Source organism: Micropterus dolomieu, linkage group LG20, assembly GCF_021292245.1.
Source record: "Micropterus dolomieu isolate WLL.071019.BEF.003 ecotype Adirondacks linkage group LG20, ASM2129224v1, whole genome shotgun sequence".
Classification (NCBI taxonomy): domain Eukaryota; kingdom Metazoa; phylum Chordata; class Actinopteri; order Centrarchiformes; family Centrarchidae; genus Micropterus; species Micropterus dolomieu.
In genome coordinates, this window is record NC_060169.1 from 32,192,614 (window position 1) to 32,212,100 (window position 19,487).

General features: G+C 40.9%; 1 protein-coding gene across 2 annotated transcripts in view; it reads left to right on the forward strand.

Annotated features, from left to right (window-relative positions):
- Positions 1-19,376, forward strand: part of slc7a10a (solute carrier family 7 member 10a) — a 26,043-nt gene extending 6,667 nt beyond the window's left edge. Inside the window, exons 2-11 of one of the 2 annotated variants that reach the window (XM_046031878.1) lie at positions 821-1,025; positions 1,757-1,908; positions 14,063-14,188; positions 14,447-14,600; positions 14,772-14,895; positions 15,331-15,434; positions 15,561-15,657; positions 15,919-16,068; positions 17,137-17,314; positions 17,428-19,376. In XM_046031878.1, the coding sequence (XP_045887834.1) occupies positions 821-1,025; positions 1,757-1,908; positions 14,063-14,188; positions 14,447-14,600; positions 14,772-14,895; positions 15,331-15,434; positions 15,561-15,657; positions 15,919-16,068; positions 17,137-17,314; positions 17,428-17,528 (1,391 nt within the window). In that variant the 3' untranslated portion in view covers positions 17,529-19,376. Of the gene's footprint in view, positions 1-820; positions 1,026-1,756; positions 1,909-14,062; positions 14,189-14,446; positions 14,601-14,771; positions 14,896-15,330; positions 15,435-15,560; positions 15,658-15,918; positions 16,119-16,149; positions 17,027-17,136; positions 17,315-17,427 lie in introns of those variants that run through there. The other variant, XM_046031879.1, reaches the window with a different exon arrangement.
- The last annotated feature ends 111 nt before the right edge of the window (positions 19,377-19,487 follow it).

A 19,487-nucleotide genomic window follows, 5' to 3' on the forward strand; every position in this document is an offset into this window, starting at 1 on the left:
GCACTGCTCATCACCTGTCCAATACAGTCTCAACAGTGAAGCATGGTGGTGGCAGCATCATGCTGTGGGGGTGTTTTTCAGCTGCAGGGACAGGACGTTGCAATCGAGGGAAAGATGAATGCGGCCAAGTACAGGGATATCCTGGACGAACAACAAGACAATGACCCTAAGCACACCGCTAAAATAACGAAGGAGTGGCTTCACAACAACTCCGTGGCTGTTCTTGAATGGCCCAGCCAGAGCCCTGACTTAAACCCAATTGAGCATCTCTGGAGAGACCTGAAAATGGCTGTCCACCAACGTTTACCATCCAACCTGACAGAACTGGAGAGGATCTGCAAGGAGGAATGGCAGAGGATACCCAAATCCAGATGTGAAAAACTTGTTGCATCTTTCCCAAAACGACTCATGGCTGTATTAGATCAAAAGGGTGCTTCTACTAAATACTGAGCAAAGGGTCTGAATACTTATGACCATGTGATATTTCAGTTTTTTCTTTTTTAATAAATTTGCAAAACTTTCTACATTTGTGTTTTTTTTCTGTCAAGATGGGGTGCTGAGTGTACATTACTGAGAAATAAAATGAACTTTTTTGATTTTTGGAAAATGGCTGCAATGAAACAAAGAGAAAAATTTAAAGGGGTCTGAATACTTTCCGTACCCACTGTATAGCAATTGTTGGTTTTGAAAAATGGCTTTGTGTGTAATAGTAGGTAGACTTGGTTTGCTGAAGGTTGTGCTCTCTGTGTAGCTGAGTAGTTAAATATTCAATTATCAGTTAGGCAAGTGTGATAAGTTTAATCTTTGCTCCTCTCCTTAGGCAACATCATTGGCTCTGGAATATTCATTTCACCTAAAGGAGTGTTGGAGCATGCAGGCTCAGTGGGGCTGTCACTCATCGTCTGGGTTTGTGGAGGGGGGATCTGTGCCCTTGGGTCTATGTGCTATGCTGAACTGGGTGTCACCATCCCAAAGTCTGGAGGAGACTATTCATATGTGACAGAAATCTTTGGAGGGCTAGTGGGGTAAGTACTGTTTTACGTTTTAACACTGCTGTGCCTAAACTACAACGGCAGTTAGCCACATCTCAGGTTTTGAGACACTTCATGTGGACTGTGTTTAGTTTCCAGCAATTGTACTTGTCACTAGTTGTGGATTACACTGCAGCAGTCCAGAGTCTCTATACAAGAGGGTTGGCTCAATAGGATGGCCTCTCTGGAACCAATCAGCTCTGAAGGTCTTGTGACTTTTATGTGGTCATGTGACATGTCAGCTGATCATAGAGCAGTACTGTAAGTCTGAGAAGGTCAAATGTGCCCTGCACTGTGCATGCCTGTGGGTCCAAAGGGATGCAGTAGGTAATAATAATATAACAAAGTTCTGATTTCATCCTCAGACGCCATTAAATATGGCCAGCATTAGGTAGCAAAGAACAACACTAATCAATTATTATCAGTAAGTTTTCTCAGACCAAACACAAAGAGAATTTTCGCCTTGCGTTACTAACGTTGAATCATAGTGCTCCTGGTGCCCACAGACTACGTATTTGTGCGAATTTGTGTCTGCAGAAACTGTAGAGGTGCTGGGCAGCTCCTAACATAATCATGTTTGCGAAGTCAGGATGCAACTGAAATATAGCAGTGGGAACCTCTACCACAGCTTGTAGCAGCAACTTTTCCCCATAAATCTTGGGTTAAAAAGAGTCATTTTTACTCTCACATAAAACACTGTCTTGTTTTGTCTCTTCGTCCTGTAGCTTCCTGTTATTATGGAGTGCCGTCCTCATCATGTATCCGACCACGCTGGCTGTCATAGCGCTCACCTTCTCCAATTACGTCTTGCAGCCGGCCTTCCCAAATTGCCTGCCTCCGTTCATTGCCACCAGACTCCTCGCCACCACCTGTGTCTGTGAGTTACAAACAGCCCCAAGGCCTCTGAAAGTCCAGATGTGTTTCAGTCATGATTAATTAGTTCCTTTGTTTAGTCTATATTTGGTGCTTGGCTGGGATGTTTCGAATTGTCAGTCAGTGGATCCGAAACCCTTCTTCTTCGTCGTTTTCCTCTAAATTTTCTATTGATGAAACAAACTGAAACTTAAAAGACCTGAAGTCCCCCTTCACACTGGAGGATTTTTCCACAGCAAAGACGTTTAATTTAAAGTCACAAAGTGACTCTTTAAGCCAGATGTCAAGTAACAAACTCATTCCTTCCCTGCGAGGCTTCTGAAATGCATTCAGTCATCTTGTGAAACATGACAGAACTCACTGCAGTCTCTGTGCAGTGTTACATGTTCAATTCTTCCAAACACACTTAACGTTTCATTTTCAGCATGTCTTGAAATTTGTGAGAGGAGAAGAGCTGAGGTGTAATACAACCTGTCAGTTGAGTTTGTCTGACCTTCCACTTCAGGAATGCAGCAATTAAACAGCAAATGTAAAAGCTTTTATGAACTGGGTGTAGGCACAATCACTATTTTGTTACGTCTCTGATGATTGTGGTGATTCTGAATTTAACAACAATGTTGTTGCACTTTAGGTCGATTAGGTTACATTTACATTTTGTGTGGTTGGTACATTGCCGACTTCCTAAAGAGCAAAGAACCCTGTTCCAAACAGTTCTCTTACAGGAAATAGTTTTGTGAAACACTGAAAAGTCATTCAAACCATTCTCATAGCTGTCCAGGTGACTCTAAGCTTAACATAAAGACTGGCAAAAACTGGCAACCTCACAGCACATGACAACACAACTCCATGAAGTCACTATTCACGGCCAAGAAATATTTGACACCTTACAAACAAACATAACTTGTTTTTTCACCTTACTTTTTGTACAAATTGAACAAACAAGATACAACTTGTTAATTAATGAGCTTTAGAAGTGCTACTAGATGGATTTTGTTACCTTTGGACAGAGCCAGGCTAGTTGTTTCCATCTTTGTTTCCAGTCTTTGTGTACGGAGCACTGGAGTAGCCATAGAGAGAAACAAAAATGTGTTCCCACGTTTTGATTAATTAGTGCTCAGGAGATAAGTGTGTGTATATACAGACAGCCTGCATAACAGACCAGCATTGTTTATCACACGGAAGAGGTCGGTGTGTTTACCGGAGACACTACAGCTCACAATCCGCTGTATCAGCACCGCTGCTTGCCAGAGCTTCACATAATGATAATAAAGCACAATGACAGTAAACACAGATATAATGCAGGCTCTGTATGCTTGACTCAAACTGTTAAAGGTGGGGTATGCGATTCTGGAGAGATTCAAGGTGCATCTGTAATTCACCTTAACTGTCATTTGTTGGTAGTGTTGGTAACGACCAGTGTTGGGGGTAATGCGTTACTGTAATCAGATTACTTTTGTCTGTAACGCAATGCATTACTATTGATAACTTCAGTAATCCTATTAGAGTTACTTATAACAAAATCATCGCATTACTTACGAACTGGTTCTTGAACTATCTGCATAACGGTAGGAGAGAAAAATAAATCAAACGTCCCTTTTCATGCGTCTGACCTCACTTTTGACTTCAACGCCAGTTCATGAGGACGCAGAAATGGCAGAGCTGCCAAAGAAGTCTTTCAAGGGATGGAGATATTACTTCACATTGTTTCGTGAAAGAACAGCAATACCCTCTAGTGCGCCTGTGGCGAGGCTCTTTAGCCTGGGCAGTCTTGTGCTGACTCCGAGGAGGAACAGGTTGTCTGACAACCGATTTGAGAGACTCCTGCCCAGGGTGCGAAATACGGGGGAGCCAGGGGGAGCTTAGTTCACTTTAATAAGACATCAGCTCCCCTAAAAGCATGATTTGATTATTTTGGGGGTCTCTAAAATAATGATAGCATGCTGTATTGCCATTAATCTCTATATTTCTCTATCATCATGCGGAGCATCAGACTTCATCCAGCCAGAGGGAACGATCATCGCTCCGCGATCTCCTGGCCCTTTATGCTCAACCGCCCCACTCCCTCGCCGGTACGGGTTGTGTCGCTTGTATGGCCGATACGCTGTGAATGGTTTGTGATCGTTCCCTCTGGCTGGATGAATATTAAAAATGGTCCATGCAGGCCTACTACTGCAGCTGGGGGCTCTCCGCAGCACCACGCAACTTTCTAAATTGTTGTGTGAAGCGTAATTGTAGCAACATTGCTGCATATGATGATGATAATAATAATAGCCTAATTATTATTATTATTATTATTATTATAATACATGCCTTTTACTTTCACAGTCAGCCCCAGGCCTACATGCTTGCAGCTATTAATGATTCAGCAGTAAGAATCACAGTCTTCATTATTTAAAATATCATGCTGTATTGAAGAAGACTAGTGATTGAGACCATAAACTCATTAGGAAAGTGTTTACTGAGGTAATAAATCAGCTGAGAAGTGGGGTCATTTTACCATTATTTCTAATGGAGCTGGACTTCTTTTCGCAAACAGTTCGATAGAATGCAGGTTAATGGGACTTCCGCATTCGCATCAGTTTGCCGTATTTATGCTATACTATACCATGTCCTTGTCCTAGTGGTAATGTAATTTAAAGGAGATGATCTTCTCATCTAACTCTAAAGAAAGCAAATAAGCATATTTCCCAAAATATTGAACTATTCCTTAAAAACAAAAATTTACAGCACAGGAAAATGTAATGATGTGATTGGTCATTTGAAGATCAGTGTCTGCCAGAAGCTTTGCGCAGCGTTTCCAAACTGACAAACTGGTTGATGGCTCTGTCACCATGGCATCCCGGTTCACAGTATCACACTTCAGACCTTCTGTTACTTCAGACATACCAGGTTCTCTGACTGTCTGACCCAGAGTGACTCCCAGTGAACTTAGACAGTAGATCATAAACAAGCTGGAAAAACAAACATCAGCAAGGAAAAAGCATAATCTAGACGAATCTGTCCATTGACCAAAGTGTGTGGGAAGAGGCTCTATGAATGTAAAACAATGGGAAAGCTACAAAACTACAAAGGGTAAAAAAACAAAAAAATACAAATCCAGCTACTTTTATCTCATAGCTTGAAGATATTATGATGATACTGTGGTAGTTCACAGTGCCCTGACAGCTGTCATTGTCATTTGATAATTGCTCATGAAACGCTGTGCTCTATTTCCAGCCTCTAATCTGATCAGCGCCTTTCCTTGAAATGTTGGAGTACAGCAATCTGTATTTCAATAGCCAGTGGCAAAAGCAGACTGTGCATGCATCTGGTCAACAAGCCAGCCAGTTTGGTCTTGTGTGAACTGGATGGAGAAACGGGGGCAAAGATGTGAGAGGGTGAATGTGTCAGGCGGGGTTAGCATGTACACTGATGGACCTCCACTATTCTGGGCGACAGAATGTTACAACTGCTGCCTAGTTAGTCAGGCCAGGGGGCTACTCTGTGTGTGAGTGTGTTTGTGTTGTACTCTTGAGTGTGGTACGAGTTTGTTTTGTGTGTGCACGTGTGTGTGTGTGAGTGTGCGCATGCGTGTCAGTATCCGTGTCAGACTATATAATGGTGCCAGCCTTTGTGGACGCCGCTAATGAGAGGGTGTGTCTACGCCATTGTGCATTGTTTCACAGTGGTTACCGTGACGCTCCTGTCACTGAGCACCATGGAAACAGGAAATGGGCAGGACACCTTGCACATCAATGATGGGGGATCCCATTGGCCAGCTGACATTCTGGTTAGCTGTTTGATGTTCTTATTGGCTGCCTGCTACCACTCCCATTGTCCTCTCTGGTCCTCAGACCTATAGTCACAGTGAGATTGTAGTCATCTTTCTGTCATCAGCATTTATATAAGCTTGAATCCCAGTAAACAGTTTGAAAAATGTTTTCACCATAGCTCCATCACCCTCAAACACCAAAAGAAGGTGTTGAAGCTGGTGGTGTAAATTATAAATATTTAGGCAGGTCTGTGTGTCGTCATTGCAAATGTGGTAATGATTCTTATTTTAAATTCAAAGGTCACACATTCTTTGAACCTTTTGGCTCACACAACTCTGTACTCTATACAGTGAGTCACTCTGCAGTAGTGTTCATCATAAATGTAGTTCCAGGCAAATTCAGGACCATAAATCATACACCATGAATTGACCCACAGAGGCGAAAACCTGTGAAGTTGCTCATAGTTAGCAAAGCTGGAGATCAGTATTAAGTCACTTTATGAAAGAAAAAGTTCAAGTATCTTGGCTGCCAGGGATAAATTGGAAACATTTTCCAGCGGTGGGGGACTGTGCTTTTCTGAAACAACCAGGGAGATTAACCGGATTACATGTTGTTCTGCACTGCTGAGTCTGATTGAGGCCGCTGTTATGTCAAGTGAACTTCTTGGTTAAGGGTTTATGAATGTGAGTCACCCTAGATATGTGTCCCTCCTCCTTCCTCGCTTACAGAATGTACTGCATGAGAGTCACAAGTGACCCAGGTGTGTGTGTGTGTGTGTGTGTGTGTGTGTGTGTGTGTGAAAACCAGACAGGTCCAGTTGTGGGCTGGTAATGTTCTTCTAAGAATAGGAGCACTGGACAGCCCACAGCGGCACAGTCATGCGCTTAGTACACCCATTTCAGGAGACTTACTCTTAACACCACTTTATTTTTCAGCAAAGAACAATAGAATACATTTCTTGAAAATGTCAAAAAAATAAAAACCTGACCGGTCTCGCCAACCCAAGCATCATCAATTTAGCATCATACTCAACAATAAATTGAATGAGTTAGGGTTTTTTTTTCAAAGCAGGAGAGACACACATCCTGATCTCACTTTTACTGAGGAGAAACAGCAATAGCAGCTTCTGTTGTTCATTCCAGCACAGCAGGGAGCCAGATTTAGTACCACTTGTGTGTGCCACATCAGTGTGATGGTGTAGCAGTGGGAGAAAAAAGAGCTGTAGTAGTACATTTCAGCCAATCAGATGTTATATCTCACCCACTGGTTTTTATGGTTGACTTTAACATTATTCCACAAAACAAGCAGAAATCATGACATTGCCATTATTCAAATAAAAATGCAAGATGCAATTTCCATTTCATTTTAATGGAAGAAATCTGTTTTCGACAAGGTGCCTTAAATTAAACTGCTGCCAGAATGCCTAATGCCTTTCACAGGCACACAGTGTACCATTTAAGTCCTTTGTGCCCTTTAAGCTGTGTTGTTGTTCTGCCCTTTTGTTTGTTTGGAAAAGAGAGCCTTCCATAAAGTCAGAACAAGGATACAACTAGGCACAGCGTAAGCACAAATGAATGAAGCAGCGCACAGTATGTAGGCTAAGAATAGATACTGGCATCATGCACATTACTTAGATTTAATGTCGGCAGTTCTGGACTTCCACAGATTCCCTGACCTTGCTTCACTTGTTATATTGAATGCTGCACAAAACTCATTTAGAGTTTGATTGAGGGATCATGGTCAGTCACCAGACTAATAGCTCCAACTGCTCGGCAGATGGGAAAAACCAGAAAGAAACAAAGAGATCATCACATAATGCACACATTGGTTTTGATTCCTTCAGCATCCCTCTATCCTGGAAAAAAACAGAAAATGCTGTCTGTTAACTTGTAAGCTGCTCTGCATAGAATCATTGGAAGGAATCTGATGCTAAAATCACCTCTGCATTTAAAAACAAAATTACAGTCAAACAGTTTCAGTTTCAATAATGGTTGTTCTTTGCATTTTACACCAAAATCCATGAGAACACTATTGTAAAAAACCTCTGGTAACAGAGATTTTATGAAGATAAGTTTTTTTTCTATAGTCTGATAGTCTGGTGATTCTGGTGTCAGATAGCCTGTGGTGGATAGACAGGATTGCCAATTATTGCCTGTCCATTGACTCCAGTGAGCAGGTCCTGGACCATGAGGAGGCGTCCCTGAGGTTAAAGCCCTCTGATAAATCTGGTTAAGAATCCATTAAGAGTAAAAGCAGTAATTAGTTTAGTATTCTGGTGCTGAGGCAGCCTTCAATAGAAGCTGTGACTGCAGGATTTACCTGTGCTGTCACATTCAAAGCACGCTGGCTGGCACCTCCTTCCTGTCATGGTTAACACAGAGGGGAGTAGGGGGAGGAAGAGGTAGTGGTGGTGGGGGGTGTCACAGGAACGGAAATGCATGTAACACCGCTAGGGTAACTATAAAACACAGCAGTGTTGTAGGGGAGAGAAAGCTCTGCCCGGTGCCACCAAAACTCTTGCCAAAAATTCACACGTGTGTGTGTGTGTGTGTGTGTGTGTGTGTTTATGTCCGCGCCAGCGGAAGCAGTTTCTTCAGATTTCTGTAGAGGGAGGGGAACCTTGCCTCAGTGATGGATGACATGGTCGATCCCCTGCCCATATATGCTTGTGCCCACACACATATATTGCTATGCCACTCTTGTAAGAGTATGTAAAAGCGAGAAGGATTCAAAAGTCAGGAGAGAAACTGAGAAATATAAAGGAAAGAGTAAGGACAAAGAAAGATGGAAAGTCCTGATGCTCTTGCTCACACACACACCCTGTGGCCCAAACCACTTCCTAATCTTTAGCTCTCATAAAGTGCCACAGTATGCATGGCAGTGCACATAGTGCATGTGAAACACAGGCAGTGGTCACTAAGTGGATGAAAGCCGGGGTAGGGGCTGTACAAATTACACAATTTTCACTAGTTTTCCAATTTTAAATCAGGATTTATTAGAGAATTTGTACTTTTGAGGTTGTTGTGGTTGTCTATCTATGGGTTTGTAGAAATGTTTAGATGTCATTATGTGTGCTGTAGAAAGCCATGTGTTTGGTTAATTTGACACAGCCCTTTGCACATCACCGCAGTGTAATACACCGAATAAAACCCTATTTTGGTAAACTGGCATAAGAAGAATCGCCTCTACTTAAAACTTTAAATTGGCTCATTCACAGTATTTCACAGATTTCCTTTTTCTCATAAGAAATGATAATAAATGTCTTGAATAAATGTATTACAATGCTCTAGATAGAACAACATGCATTTAACATCTTTCATTGTTTATTTAACCTTATACATGCCGTACCCTTCATGTAATGTAATGCCATTACATTTATGTGATGAGGCACACAGTACCTTATACAGCATATAGGAAGCGAAAGCTGCAAGCCAGTCCAGCCAGCCCAACTCATGGCATATTTCTTTCACTGCATCACGTATCAAACACACCCTTTAAATCATGGCGGTGTGTTTAAGCTGTCAGTGCTCTGCTCATTCTCTTGCTGCATGCCTCAGTCAGCATCCATCTATAGGCTCTTAGTCTAGCTGCCCTCTAGGGGTGGAAGTAAGTATTGTCCGAACCTAGACACCAAACATTAATGCTGTGCACACTATGCTATAGTTACATAATAATCTATTTCACATGAGAATTGAGATTTGGCTTCTTTACATTGTTTGTCAGACTCAAATGTGTGGTATGACATGTACAGGAAAAGTACAACTACACAAAAGGCTTGAAAAACTTTTCTCTGTCTTTCTTTCTCTGTTCTGGTAGCTCGACTCACACTTCCTACTGGGTTAACCTCTCACTTGTGAGCCCGCACTTGAGTTTGAGGGCAACTGGAGAGCCACTTGCACTTGTTCGGATTGGCTCACTTGGAATTTGGCCAGCCCTTGTTATGGTGGCACTTGCAAGCACACAAAACTGAGGGTCAGTGTGAAGGTCTCAGTGGCTTAGGGAGCAGGGACACACACACACACACACACACACACACACACACACACACACACACACACACACACACACACACACACACACACACACACACACACACACACACCCTCTCTCTCTCTATGCAAGTAGGAAACAGGAAGTGGGAAATATTCATTTCCACAGACTTTTGTCTGTTTTGTCAGGAAATATATTTTACAGAGGAATGTGTCAGTGACAAAATGTACAGACCTTAAAAGTGGCAGCAGAATATATGTATCTCGTGTGAAATGGCACAGTATGTACAGTATGTTTCATCGTGTAGTGACAACGTATATGTGTTTTTTAAAGTCAAATGTATACTGTCAACTATGATACCTGTACATTGAGATAGAATTTTGGCATAATTAAAAACCCGATACAATGTGTGGAATTTGTGCTTCATTCGTCACATCTCCACATTTGCTTTCATTACCGTCAGCGCAGGATAATGAAGCTTTGATTGTGAAGTATAATAGGCTTGTGCCGATTGGATCGGCTATCGACAACTGAAGGGATGATCAGCGATTGGTTTTTCATGCGCCACTATTAAGGCGATTTTAACTAACTCACAATCAGAACTAAGATGACATAAAAACAGTCTCTAAAACCTGCACCACACTGCATGATTCCCCTTCATTTACTTATTTGTGGCGACACGGCGCGCCACAATATCAACACCGACCGCCACATACTGTATACTATTTAATATGAGTAAAATCATAATTCATTGTGGAGCTGCGCACAGAGCATTGATTGACTCAGTACCTCTGCTTGCTCGCTCCCTATCTTTCTCACAAACACATAGACAAACTAATGCATTCAAGTTAACTCTGAGAAGTTAGTCTATCTATGTTCTTAACACAATGCTGTCAATGTCAGAGACCCACCTTCAAATAAGTTATAGCTATGTTAACTAGAGCCTGACCGAAATGGGTTTTTGGGGTCCGATGCCGATATTAAAGTGAAAAACAGTAGACCCCTTTACTGTATAAACTATACTTAGAACAGGCCGATTATTGAAACAGGTATGTATGTGGGCTATAAAACCTTTTCCTAAATGGATTATATTAATAAAATCGATTAGTCTCAAAAAGTGAAAATGTAAACAACGGCACATCAATAAGTATTTGCTACTGGAAGGTGCAACTTTTTCAGCCATCTGTAAACAGAGAGAGTGAGAGAGAATAAGCATGTGTATTTCACTTTACACATAATCTACCATAATTTCAATGTAGCACATTCACATCTAATTCATCCCTTTACCAGCACTCTTTAACCAAAGCCACGTGAAACCATTGAACCACCATCGGTATAAATCATGCCGTCTAGGATACAGTGAGCTGCTGTTGAATGCATCTAATACTACAGGAATGTCTACAACGAGGACCTGCAACTTTGAGATTTCATTTAACTAACGTTATTACTACAACCAGAGCCGTTACGGCTCTGACTACAGCGTTTCACATCTACAACGTCATAAAAAGAGGAGCTACAGGAAGCCGTGTTATTTTCTTGTTCAGCTCACGTTTATTTACCTGTCCGCTCTGGTTTAATCATTTCAGACACGCCAACTAACTGCAGTCAGACGGCTCGCAGATATATTTAGAATACGTCAGAAACTATAGTTTAACGGCTCATTAAGGTTAGCGCTCCTCCACTGATAGCTTTGTGGCTAATTTAGCAACGGGCAGCGTTAGCTGCTGTAACGTTAGAGAATATTTAGAAGTGATGAACTAGGGACAAATGTGGACCGTTCGTTAGAACTGCCACACTGTTTGAAATAAATGTCACGTCTGTCCAGCAGCATAGCTTTCAACACCCAACTACCGTAACACTAAACTGCTGTGAGCTGCTGGGAGATGTGAAAAACGGGAGGGTTAGCAAGTCTTGAATGTTTTCAGGAGAGGAGAAGTGACTGGGTCTGTTTTTATTAAAATTATTAAAGTCATGTTATTAACTTGACAAAAGACCGACACACCGCTCAAGCTCCGGTAAACTCCGGTCAGCTTATTGTTTTCTTCTGTGGTTTTTGTGGTGAGGCAGTGTAGTTAACAGGGGAGCTGCAGCTGGTCGCCCTCTGGTGGGCAAACTATGCAACACCCATGACATGAGTGAAGGATCTGACTCTAGGTTTCTTTTTTAATAGTCATATATCTGCTGTTATAAACGGCCGTAGGCTGATTAAATGCAATTAGGTCATATCGGCCTATAATATCGGGCGGCCGATATATCGGGCGGGCTCTAATGTTAACAATAGAATACAGCTGCAGAGGTTAGCACGCTGTACATAGCTGGTAGTCAATCTCAAATGACTTACTACTGGGTGATAAACCAGTTACGTTACTCGTTATGTTACTGTATTACTTTAACCAGTTTACAATGGGCGACAATGTTCTTTGCATCTTAGACTGTGACACAATAATGGTGATACTTACATATGTGGAAAGAAGGCCTCTCTCCCTCTTTCTCTATTCTTCCTTTAGTTTTTTGGCAAACAGCTGACCTAAACAAGATATGATCGCTGTCAATGACCTGCCGCACAGTCGCGCAATCACATCAGGATGGTGCGTTCAGTAACGCAGTAATGCAGTGTTACTTGGATTAGTAACTGTAATAATAGTACCTGTATTATTAAAACATGCCTGCATTTATGACTACAGACAATAGTGTAGAATCGTCATCTCATGTGGACAAACAGCGCATGCTTGTCTAAGGGAAAATTCTCCGTTGCACTGAGGATTACCCATAATCCTTCGTCATTACTAGCGTTCACTGCAGGTACGACTTCATAACAGCAGGTTGCATAGTAGTCTCATTTAGTAGGATTTAACCTGAAACTTTTCAACTATGTTACACATATACATGTATCTTTCCATTTATTAGCAGGTGGCTTTCTGGGGCCTTGTTGTATCAAAACCGCCAGTTTACCTCCACCAAGATGGTTATATTTTTGGTGCTGTTTGTTTGTCTGTCAGCAGAATTACAGAGAAACTGCTGGCCCGATTTTCATGAAACTTAGTGGAAGGGTGTAGTATAGTACAAGGAAGAACCCATAACATTTTGGAGAAGTTCCGAATCACAACACAAACACACAAATTATTTTTCACTTTCAGTTGCACTGTGACATAGGTCAATTGTAACACCGGTGTCTATGGCAACATGAACTGAATATATATCATAATAAAGTGAATGGTATGCCACGTCTAAACATACAACAAAACATAAAAGGCACCTCAAACATCACTAGAAACAAATGCAGGAGGTATGGAAGGAATAAGGTAGATTTATTTGTCACATTACAAAAGGTTGTAACAGTGCACAGCCATATTTTGCAATATTGTAATTCTTGTTTTGGATATAGTTTTCGCACTTGCAGATTTGCATGTCATAGAAGACTGGACTATTGGCCTTAGCGGATGTGTGCACTCTCCGACTGCCATTCTAGTTTGCTATGGAATTCAGTATATTGACACATTGTACTGATCTGATAGTAGTAGTAGTAGCAGTAATCTGTGTCCCTCTCTGTAAATCATTTAATTATAAGACAGACGCAATGGACATCCACATACCAACATTCCTTTTAAGGAGAGGACTAGGAAACAATTCACTCTGCTTGACTCTGACTGACACTTAATAAGGTCAGTTTAAGTGCTGAAACCAATCCAGTATATTGGAGACTATGAGGACACAAAAGAATCTAACCCTTTCTACTCACGTATTATTTATGTGCATATGTCACCATTTTTAAATGTTTGAATAGTCTGCCTGAATGTCCTACATAGTCTAAAATGTTACAATATGATGATATCCAATATATTTAAAGAAAAGCTAAAACGTGTTTGTTGGAATGTAGCTGGTCTAGCTAGTTACGGCTAGAGAAGCTAGCACTTCTCTAAAATAGTCCTCTAGTCAAAGCAACTGACCTCATCTACTGAACATCGAACTTCAAACTAACTTCACCTAAAAAAACATGCATTCAGCTGATGAATACATGTGCTGCTTTTCCATGAAGGTTAAGATTTTATTTCATAAAAGTGTATTTACTTAATATTACGAATATTTTAACAATAGTTTAAAACCAAAATTAACCATCTGGTTTCTTCAACTTTCACTTTCAAATATATGCCTTTAAACTGGAAAGAAATATTAATTTGACTTTTAATTATCAAAATTATTTAATTATCGATATCCAATAATATGGATTTTTTTATTGTGATAACATTTTTGGCCATATTACTTCGCCCTAGTGAAGGTTATTAATTTAGTGTATGCAATGCAAATTTGTTATAAAGACTATGGAAACCCCTGCATTTTAAGGCCAGACCTATCAGAAACATGATGCAATGATTTTAAGTGTATCAGTGTGAGTGTGTTTGTTTTTTTCCTACACAGTATTCCTGACCTGGGTGAACTGCTCCAGTGTGCGTTGGGCGACAAGGATCCAGGATGTTTTCACTGTAGGAAAACTCCTCGCTTTGGCACTAATTATAGTGGTCGGACTCGTCCAAATCTTTAGAGGTAAATCCACTTTCTGGTGAAATCCTCAATATGACAGTAATTTCTGCAGTTAGATCATGTATTTTATCTTCATTAGGAAACAGTAAATCAAAAAACTATGATAATTTCAACATTTAGATTGAAAATATGCACCCCAAACCCCCTTCCCCAAACAATTAAAAGATACATTTTATAGGTGATCTTGTATAGGTAATTATTAGACTTTTTTATTATTATTATATTTTTATTAGACACATCCCTTCCTCTGACCTTCTCCAGGTCACTATGATGCCCTGCGGCCCAGTGTGGCCTTTGAATTCAGTCAGGACCCCTCGGTGGGACAGATAGCGCTGGCCTTCCTTCAGGCCTCTTTTGCCTATAGTGGCTGGAATTTCCTCAACTATGTCACTGAGGAGGTCGTTGAGCCACGCAAGTATGACATGCACAGATAGTATTTCATATCATACTTAATGTAATGCTGTGGTCATGGGACATAATGTACAGCTCAGTCACTTAGTTCACAACTGAAAACACATGTTTTGCAATACGTGAACACAAACACCTGAATTATCACTATTACTTCATATATCATTATTTTTATCAGGAACTTGCCCCGTGCCATCTACATTTCCATACCACTGGTGACCCTTGTCTACACTATGACCAACATTGCCTACTTCTCATCCATGACACCTGAGGAGCTGCTGGCCTCCAACGCTGTGGCAGTGGTAAGCAGCTCTCCAGCTCCACGAATGGATGTTTCATATTTCATACAGGAGCTTAGAGCAGTTTATATGCATGTTTATAAATATTTAACAGTCTCAGTTGTCTGGAAACGTACTGTCTAAGACTATAAGTCTAGTGAAGCAGCAAATCTTGTATGAGACAGACCTCAACCAACCAATTAACAAATTGGTCAATAAGATTAAAGTTAATTAAATTTTACTACTTAACGTTTAGTAAATAGTCATGAGTTCAGTTTGTGACTGCTTGAATTTTAAGTCCTCTAAAGAAAAGTAGTCCTGGGATAGTAAAGGATAACGCTGTGTATTATTATTATTATTAGAATTTGTTTTAGTCAAAAATCGCCTAAAGAGACTAAAAACCCCAGTTTCCCTTTCAGTAAAAGACAATGTCATCCATCAGATGTTGTGTTATTCCAGACATTCGGGGAAAAGCTGCTGGGGATGTTTTCCTGGGTGATGCCAATCTCTGTAGCACTGTCCACCTTCGGAGGAATCAATGGATATCTGTTCACCTCCTCCAGGTAGAACACACACACACACGCACACACACACCCACACACACACACACACACACACACACACATTTGCTTTGCTGTACACTACATGCATGCATACATGCATACGAGTATGTATCTGTCTATCTGTAGATTGTGTTTCTCGGGAGCCAGAGAGGGCCACCTGCCCTATCTGCTGGCTATGATCCACCTAAAGAACTGCACTCCAATCCCCGCCCTGCTGCTCTGCGTGAGTACTGCACTCAGTTTTGTTTAACCTGTCTAGCTTCACAAGAACATACAACTTAAGTGGTTGCCACATGTGAAATTATTTTCACATTTCATATTTTTATTGAATATTAATACTGCTATTTTGCATTATTATTATTAGTTTAATATATTAAATTTTCTATTTGATACGGAGATAGAGAGGGATTAGCAGCCAACACAATACACACAAAAATACTAGAAATATGTACTTGACCTTTAAACCTATCTTCACCTCCCACAGTGCATTGCCACCATATTCATCCTGTGCATTGGAGAGACACACAACCTGATCAACTATGTGTCCTTTATCAACTATCTGTCCTATGGGGTAACCATTGCCGGCCTCATGTACCTCCGCAAGACGAGACCCAACCTGGCCAGACCCATCAAGGTACAGAAACCTGAGAACCACAGATCCGCTGCAATAGCAGCATTTAGCTTAGGGTATTGCATACAGGGCCTTGTGGAAGACACAACAGGATGTCAATTAACCATCAAATCATATCTCTACAGTTTGCTTCAGATTAACTAAACCAGTGACCCCTGTGCCAAAACTCTCAACCACTGCTTAAATATCAACTTTTTATCTTATCAACTGTCACTGGGAAATGTTACAAATATCTGTGTATTCTAATCATAAATCGAAAAAGTACACAATAACAGCAGGACAAACTGAGCAATAGGCCTGGAAATGTGAAAACAATGTAAGGTGACCTAGTTGTTTCATTTAAAATGATAAACATTAACAACTGCAGAGGTTAACATTATTTGGTGTCTTGTTTTAGCAGTAAGCTAGCAAGGTGGGAGTCTGGGAGATGAGATCACTGTCAGGTGTAGCAGCTGTAGCTAGTAAATGTTAATTTTGTCTTAGGCAGACCAAAAACATTAAACATCAAGCATTGCTTGAAAATGTTACACTTGCCCTACTAGCGAGCAGGGCCTGCCTCAACAAGTAGTGGCAGTTGTAACTTTGCTGACTTGGTAATAATGGCACAAGTGGAGCTGTCTACAGAATAATTAATGGGCATATTCACAGATGTAACTAAAGGCCCTTTCAAACACAACGCGACAACGGCACAGCTGCCTTTTGAAAACTAATATTTTCAGTGGCTTGCACCGCGGCACCTTTTTCGCTGCGCTGAGTGCCAAACCCAGCGGTGAGCAGAACGTTGTCTGAAAGGGCCTTTGCAGGTAGTTTGTCATTTAAGGTTGACATGGACATGGATAATATTTTGGCAGCTCCTTGTTTTACAAAGGTCTATTACATGAGGTGTGTGTGTGTGTGTTTGTACCTGTATAGAATACATGCCCTGTTTTCATTTGTCAAAATAATAAACATTTAATCATAATTTTGTCTTTGCAAATGTATTTAAAAAAGTGTTATCTCAATAAATGCGAGATGGCAAAATTACAAATCCTCAGGATTGCATGGAATTTTGTCTATTTCTGTCCTGTGCAGGTAAACTTGTTGGTCCCCATCAGCTACATGATATTTTGGGCTGTGTTGCTGGGCTTCAGTCTGTACTCTGAACCAGTGGTATGTGGCCTGGGAATGGTCATCATGCTGACTGGAGTCCCTGTATACTTTGTGGGTGTTCAGTGGAAGGACAAACCTAAATGGGTCTACAGGCTAGTCGGTGAGTTTGTCCGTGTCACTGTACATTATGGAATTTTAAAACATATTTAGATATGTTAGGAATTTGAATTGCAGTCCCTATAATTACGCCTCCTGTTGTCTTTTGTGTTGCAGAAAGAGTCACATACGTGGGCCAGAAGGTGTGCTATGTGGTGTTTCCTCAGGAAGACCCTTCAGAGACTGAACCCCTCACTGCCTCCAAAGCCACTGACTGAGCAGTGCAGTCAGCCAGGAATTCCGTTATTACATCAACACCTGTACTTCCAGTTTTTGTGTTACAGTTTTTCCCCATTGTTTGCTCATTTTGAGAATGTTGAAGAGATGGTTTCGTCCGTGTTCTTGCACAGGTGCAGCCTGAGTGGAGCTGCAATGAAGTTCCAGTATAAAAGAAGCGGATGGTTATTACTTAGGGCGTTGCACATTGAGCCCTAAAGCTGCAGAATGTGGTTTTGTTTGGCGGTACTGCCGCCCCATTCTCCGCACCAGTATGGCGTCTTTCATACAGATGTTTATCTCATCTTCTCCATTCATCTCCATCTGCCATCTTCTGTTTTACTTCCAAGATGTTCTTTTTTATCACTTTAACTAAGTCCTTGCGCTAATGTGCCTTATGAAATGTGTTGGTATAGTGTATTGGTTTGTGCGGGTATTTTGATTGTGTAATAACTTTTATGAGGTAAATATGCAAGCAGTTTCTGCACTTAGCAATACTTACTGCTATTCTGTTCTATTACTGCTGCAACTTCCAGCTCTATTTCACTTATTACTCACATGGTGTTTACTGTCTGTCAACTGTGGATGAGTATTTTTTCTGTCTATATTTCTGCCAGACTACAGTATCTGGCCATTCCTTCTTTACACCCCCTGTTCTCTCCACACTACATCACTACTCTATCCTGAGAGATTCTGTAGGTGCCTCATAATAATAATATTATTGTTATTATTATTAGAGAGATGATCTACACGACAAACATCTTCCGCAGCAATATTTACAGCCCAGGAGCGACAGGAGGATGACATGGAGTTTGTGGCTGTCAGCTGGAAGAATGGCCGACTCTCAGAAATGAATAAGTTGCATCATTACAACACATGTTAACAGGCTGTTCTTCCAGGTTTTTAATGTTCACCTGTCTCCTCCTCTGGTCTCTGAGTCGGAAATCTCAAGCCTCTGTTGATCATGTTGCATTGGAAATGTTCTCATCTCTGCCACTGTGAACTCCTACAAGGTGCTTGAATTGCCAAGACAGTTTATTAGATTTCAGATTTTTCACCTGATGTTGTGATACAGCACTTAACATTATCAGAATCCATATTGACAGATAGATGGGTTGCTGGCAGTGGATGTTTACTTGTGCATGGACCTTCACCCACTTCCCCAAAGACACATCATCACAATTCCCCCTGGCCCACTGACTTTTTATAGATCAACTGACTTACTGATACTACTGACATCACAGTATAATAATCTAATTGATTATAGTCACATTGACCTACTATGACCATTTTGACTCAACATATTGGCATATTATGGCCCAATTAAAATACTAAGGTGCCCACAAAATATTATAGTTGAATTTTTACTGTGGTCTATGAGATATTGGTGTTAACGTGTATTTGGGTGATCTCTTACAGCACATGTCTATAAGCTGTTTATGTATGTAAATATAACAGAAGATATGAAGGTTTGGCCCAGTGGCCTTTTTATCACGATGTTAACCAGTAGGTTGGAACTTGGATTCAACATTTGGCCCTTTTCCAGCCCAGCAGGTGCTGGGAATTTCCCCCTGCATCAAATCTATTAAAAGAGACTCGCAGTTATGACGACATGTATGTCTTGTCTGCCATGCTGAGGCGCTGTTAGTTCAGTTGAGATCTGTAAATACTGTGTAAAGTAAAAAAAGCTGTTACAAATGCGCCAGGGACTCCTACAGAGATCACATTCCTCAGACGTGTCATACAGTCACATACTGTACAACTGGTGGGTGTATGTTTTGTAAAAGAGTGTGAAGTTGTACAAGAATAACAATGTAACTTAATTGCTTATTAAATATAGCAACTTCTAAGACCTATGTTTTCCATAATGTAAGTGGATATTGTGTCCTCATTAGCATCCCATGACTTTAATCTAGCGCCATCATCAGGTCATAAATTGTCACTTCTTGTTTTTTGCTAAT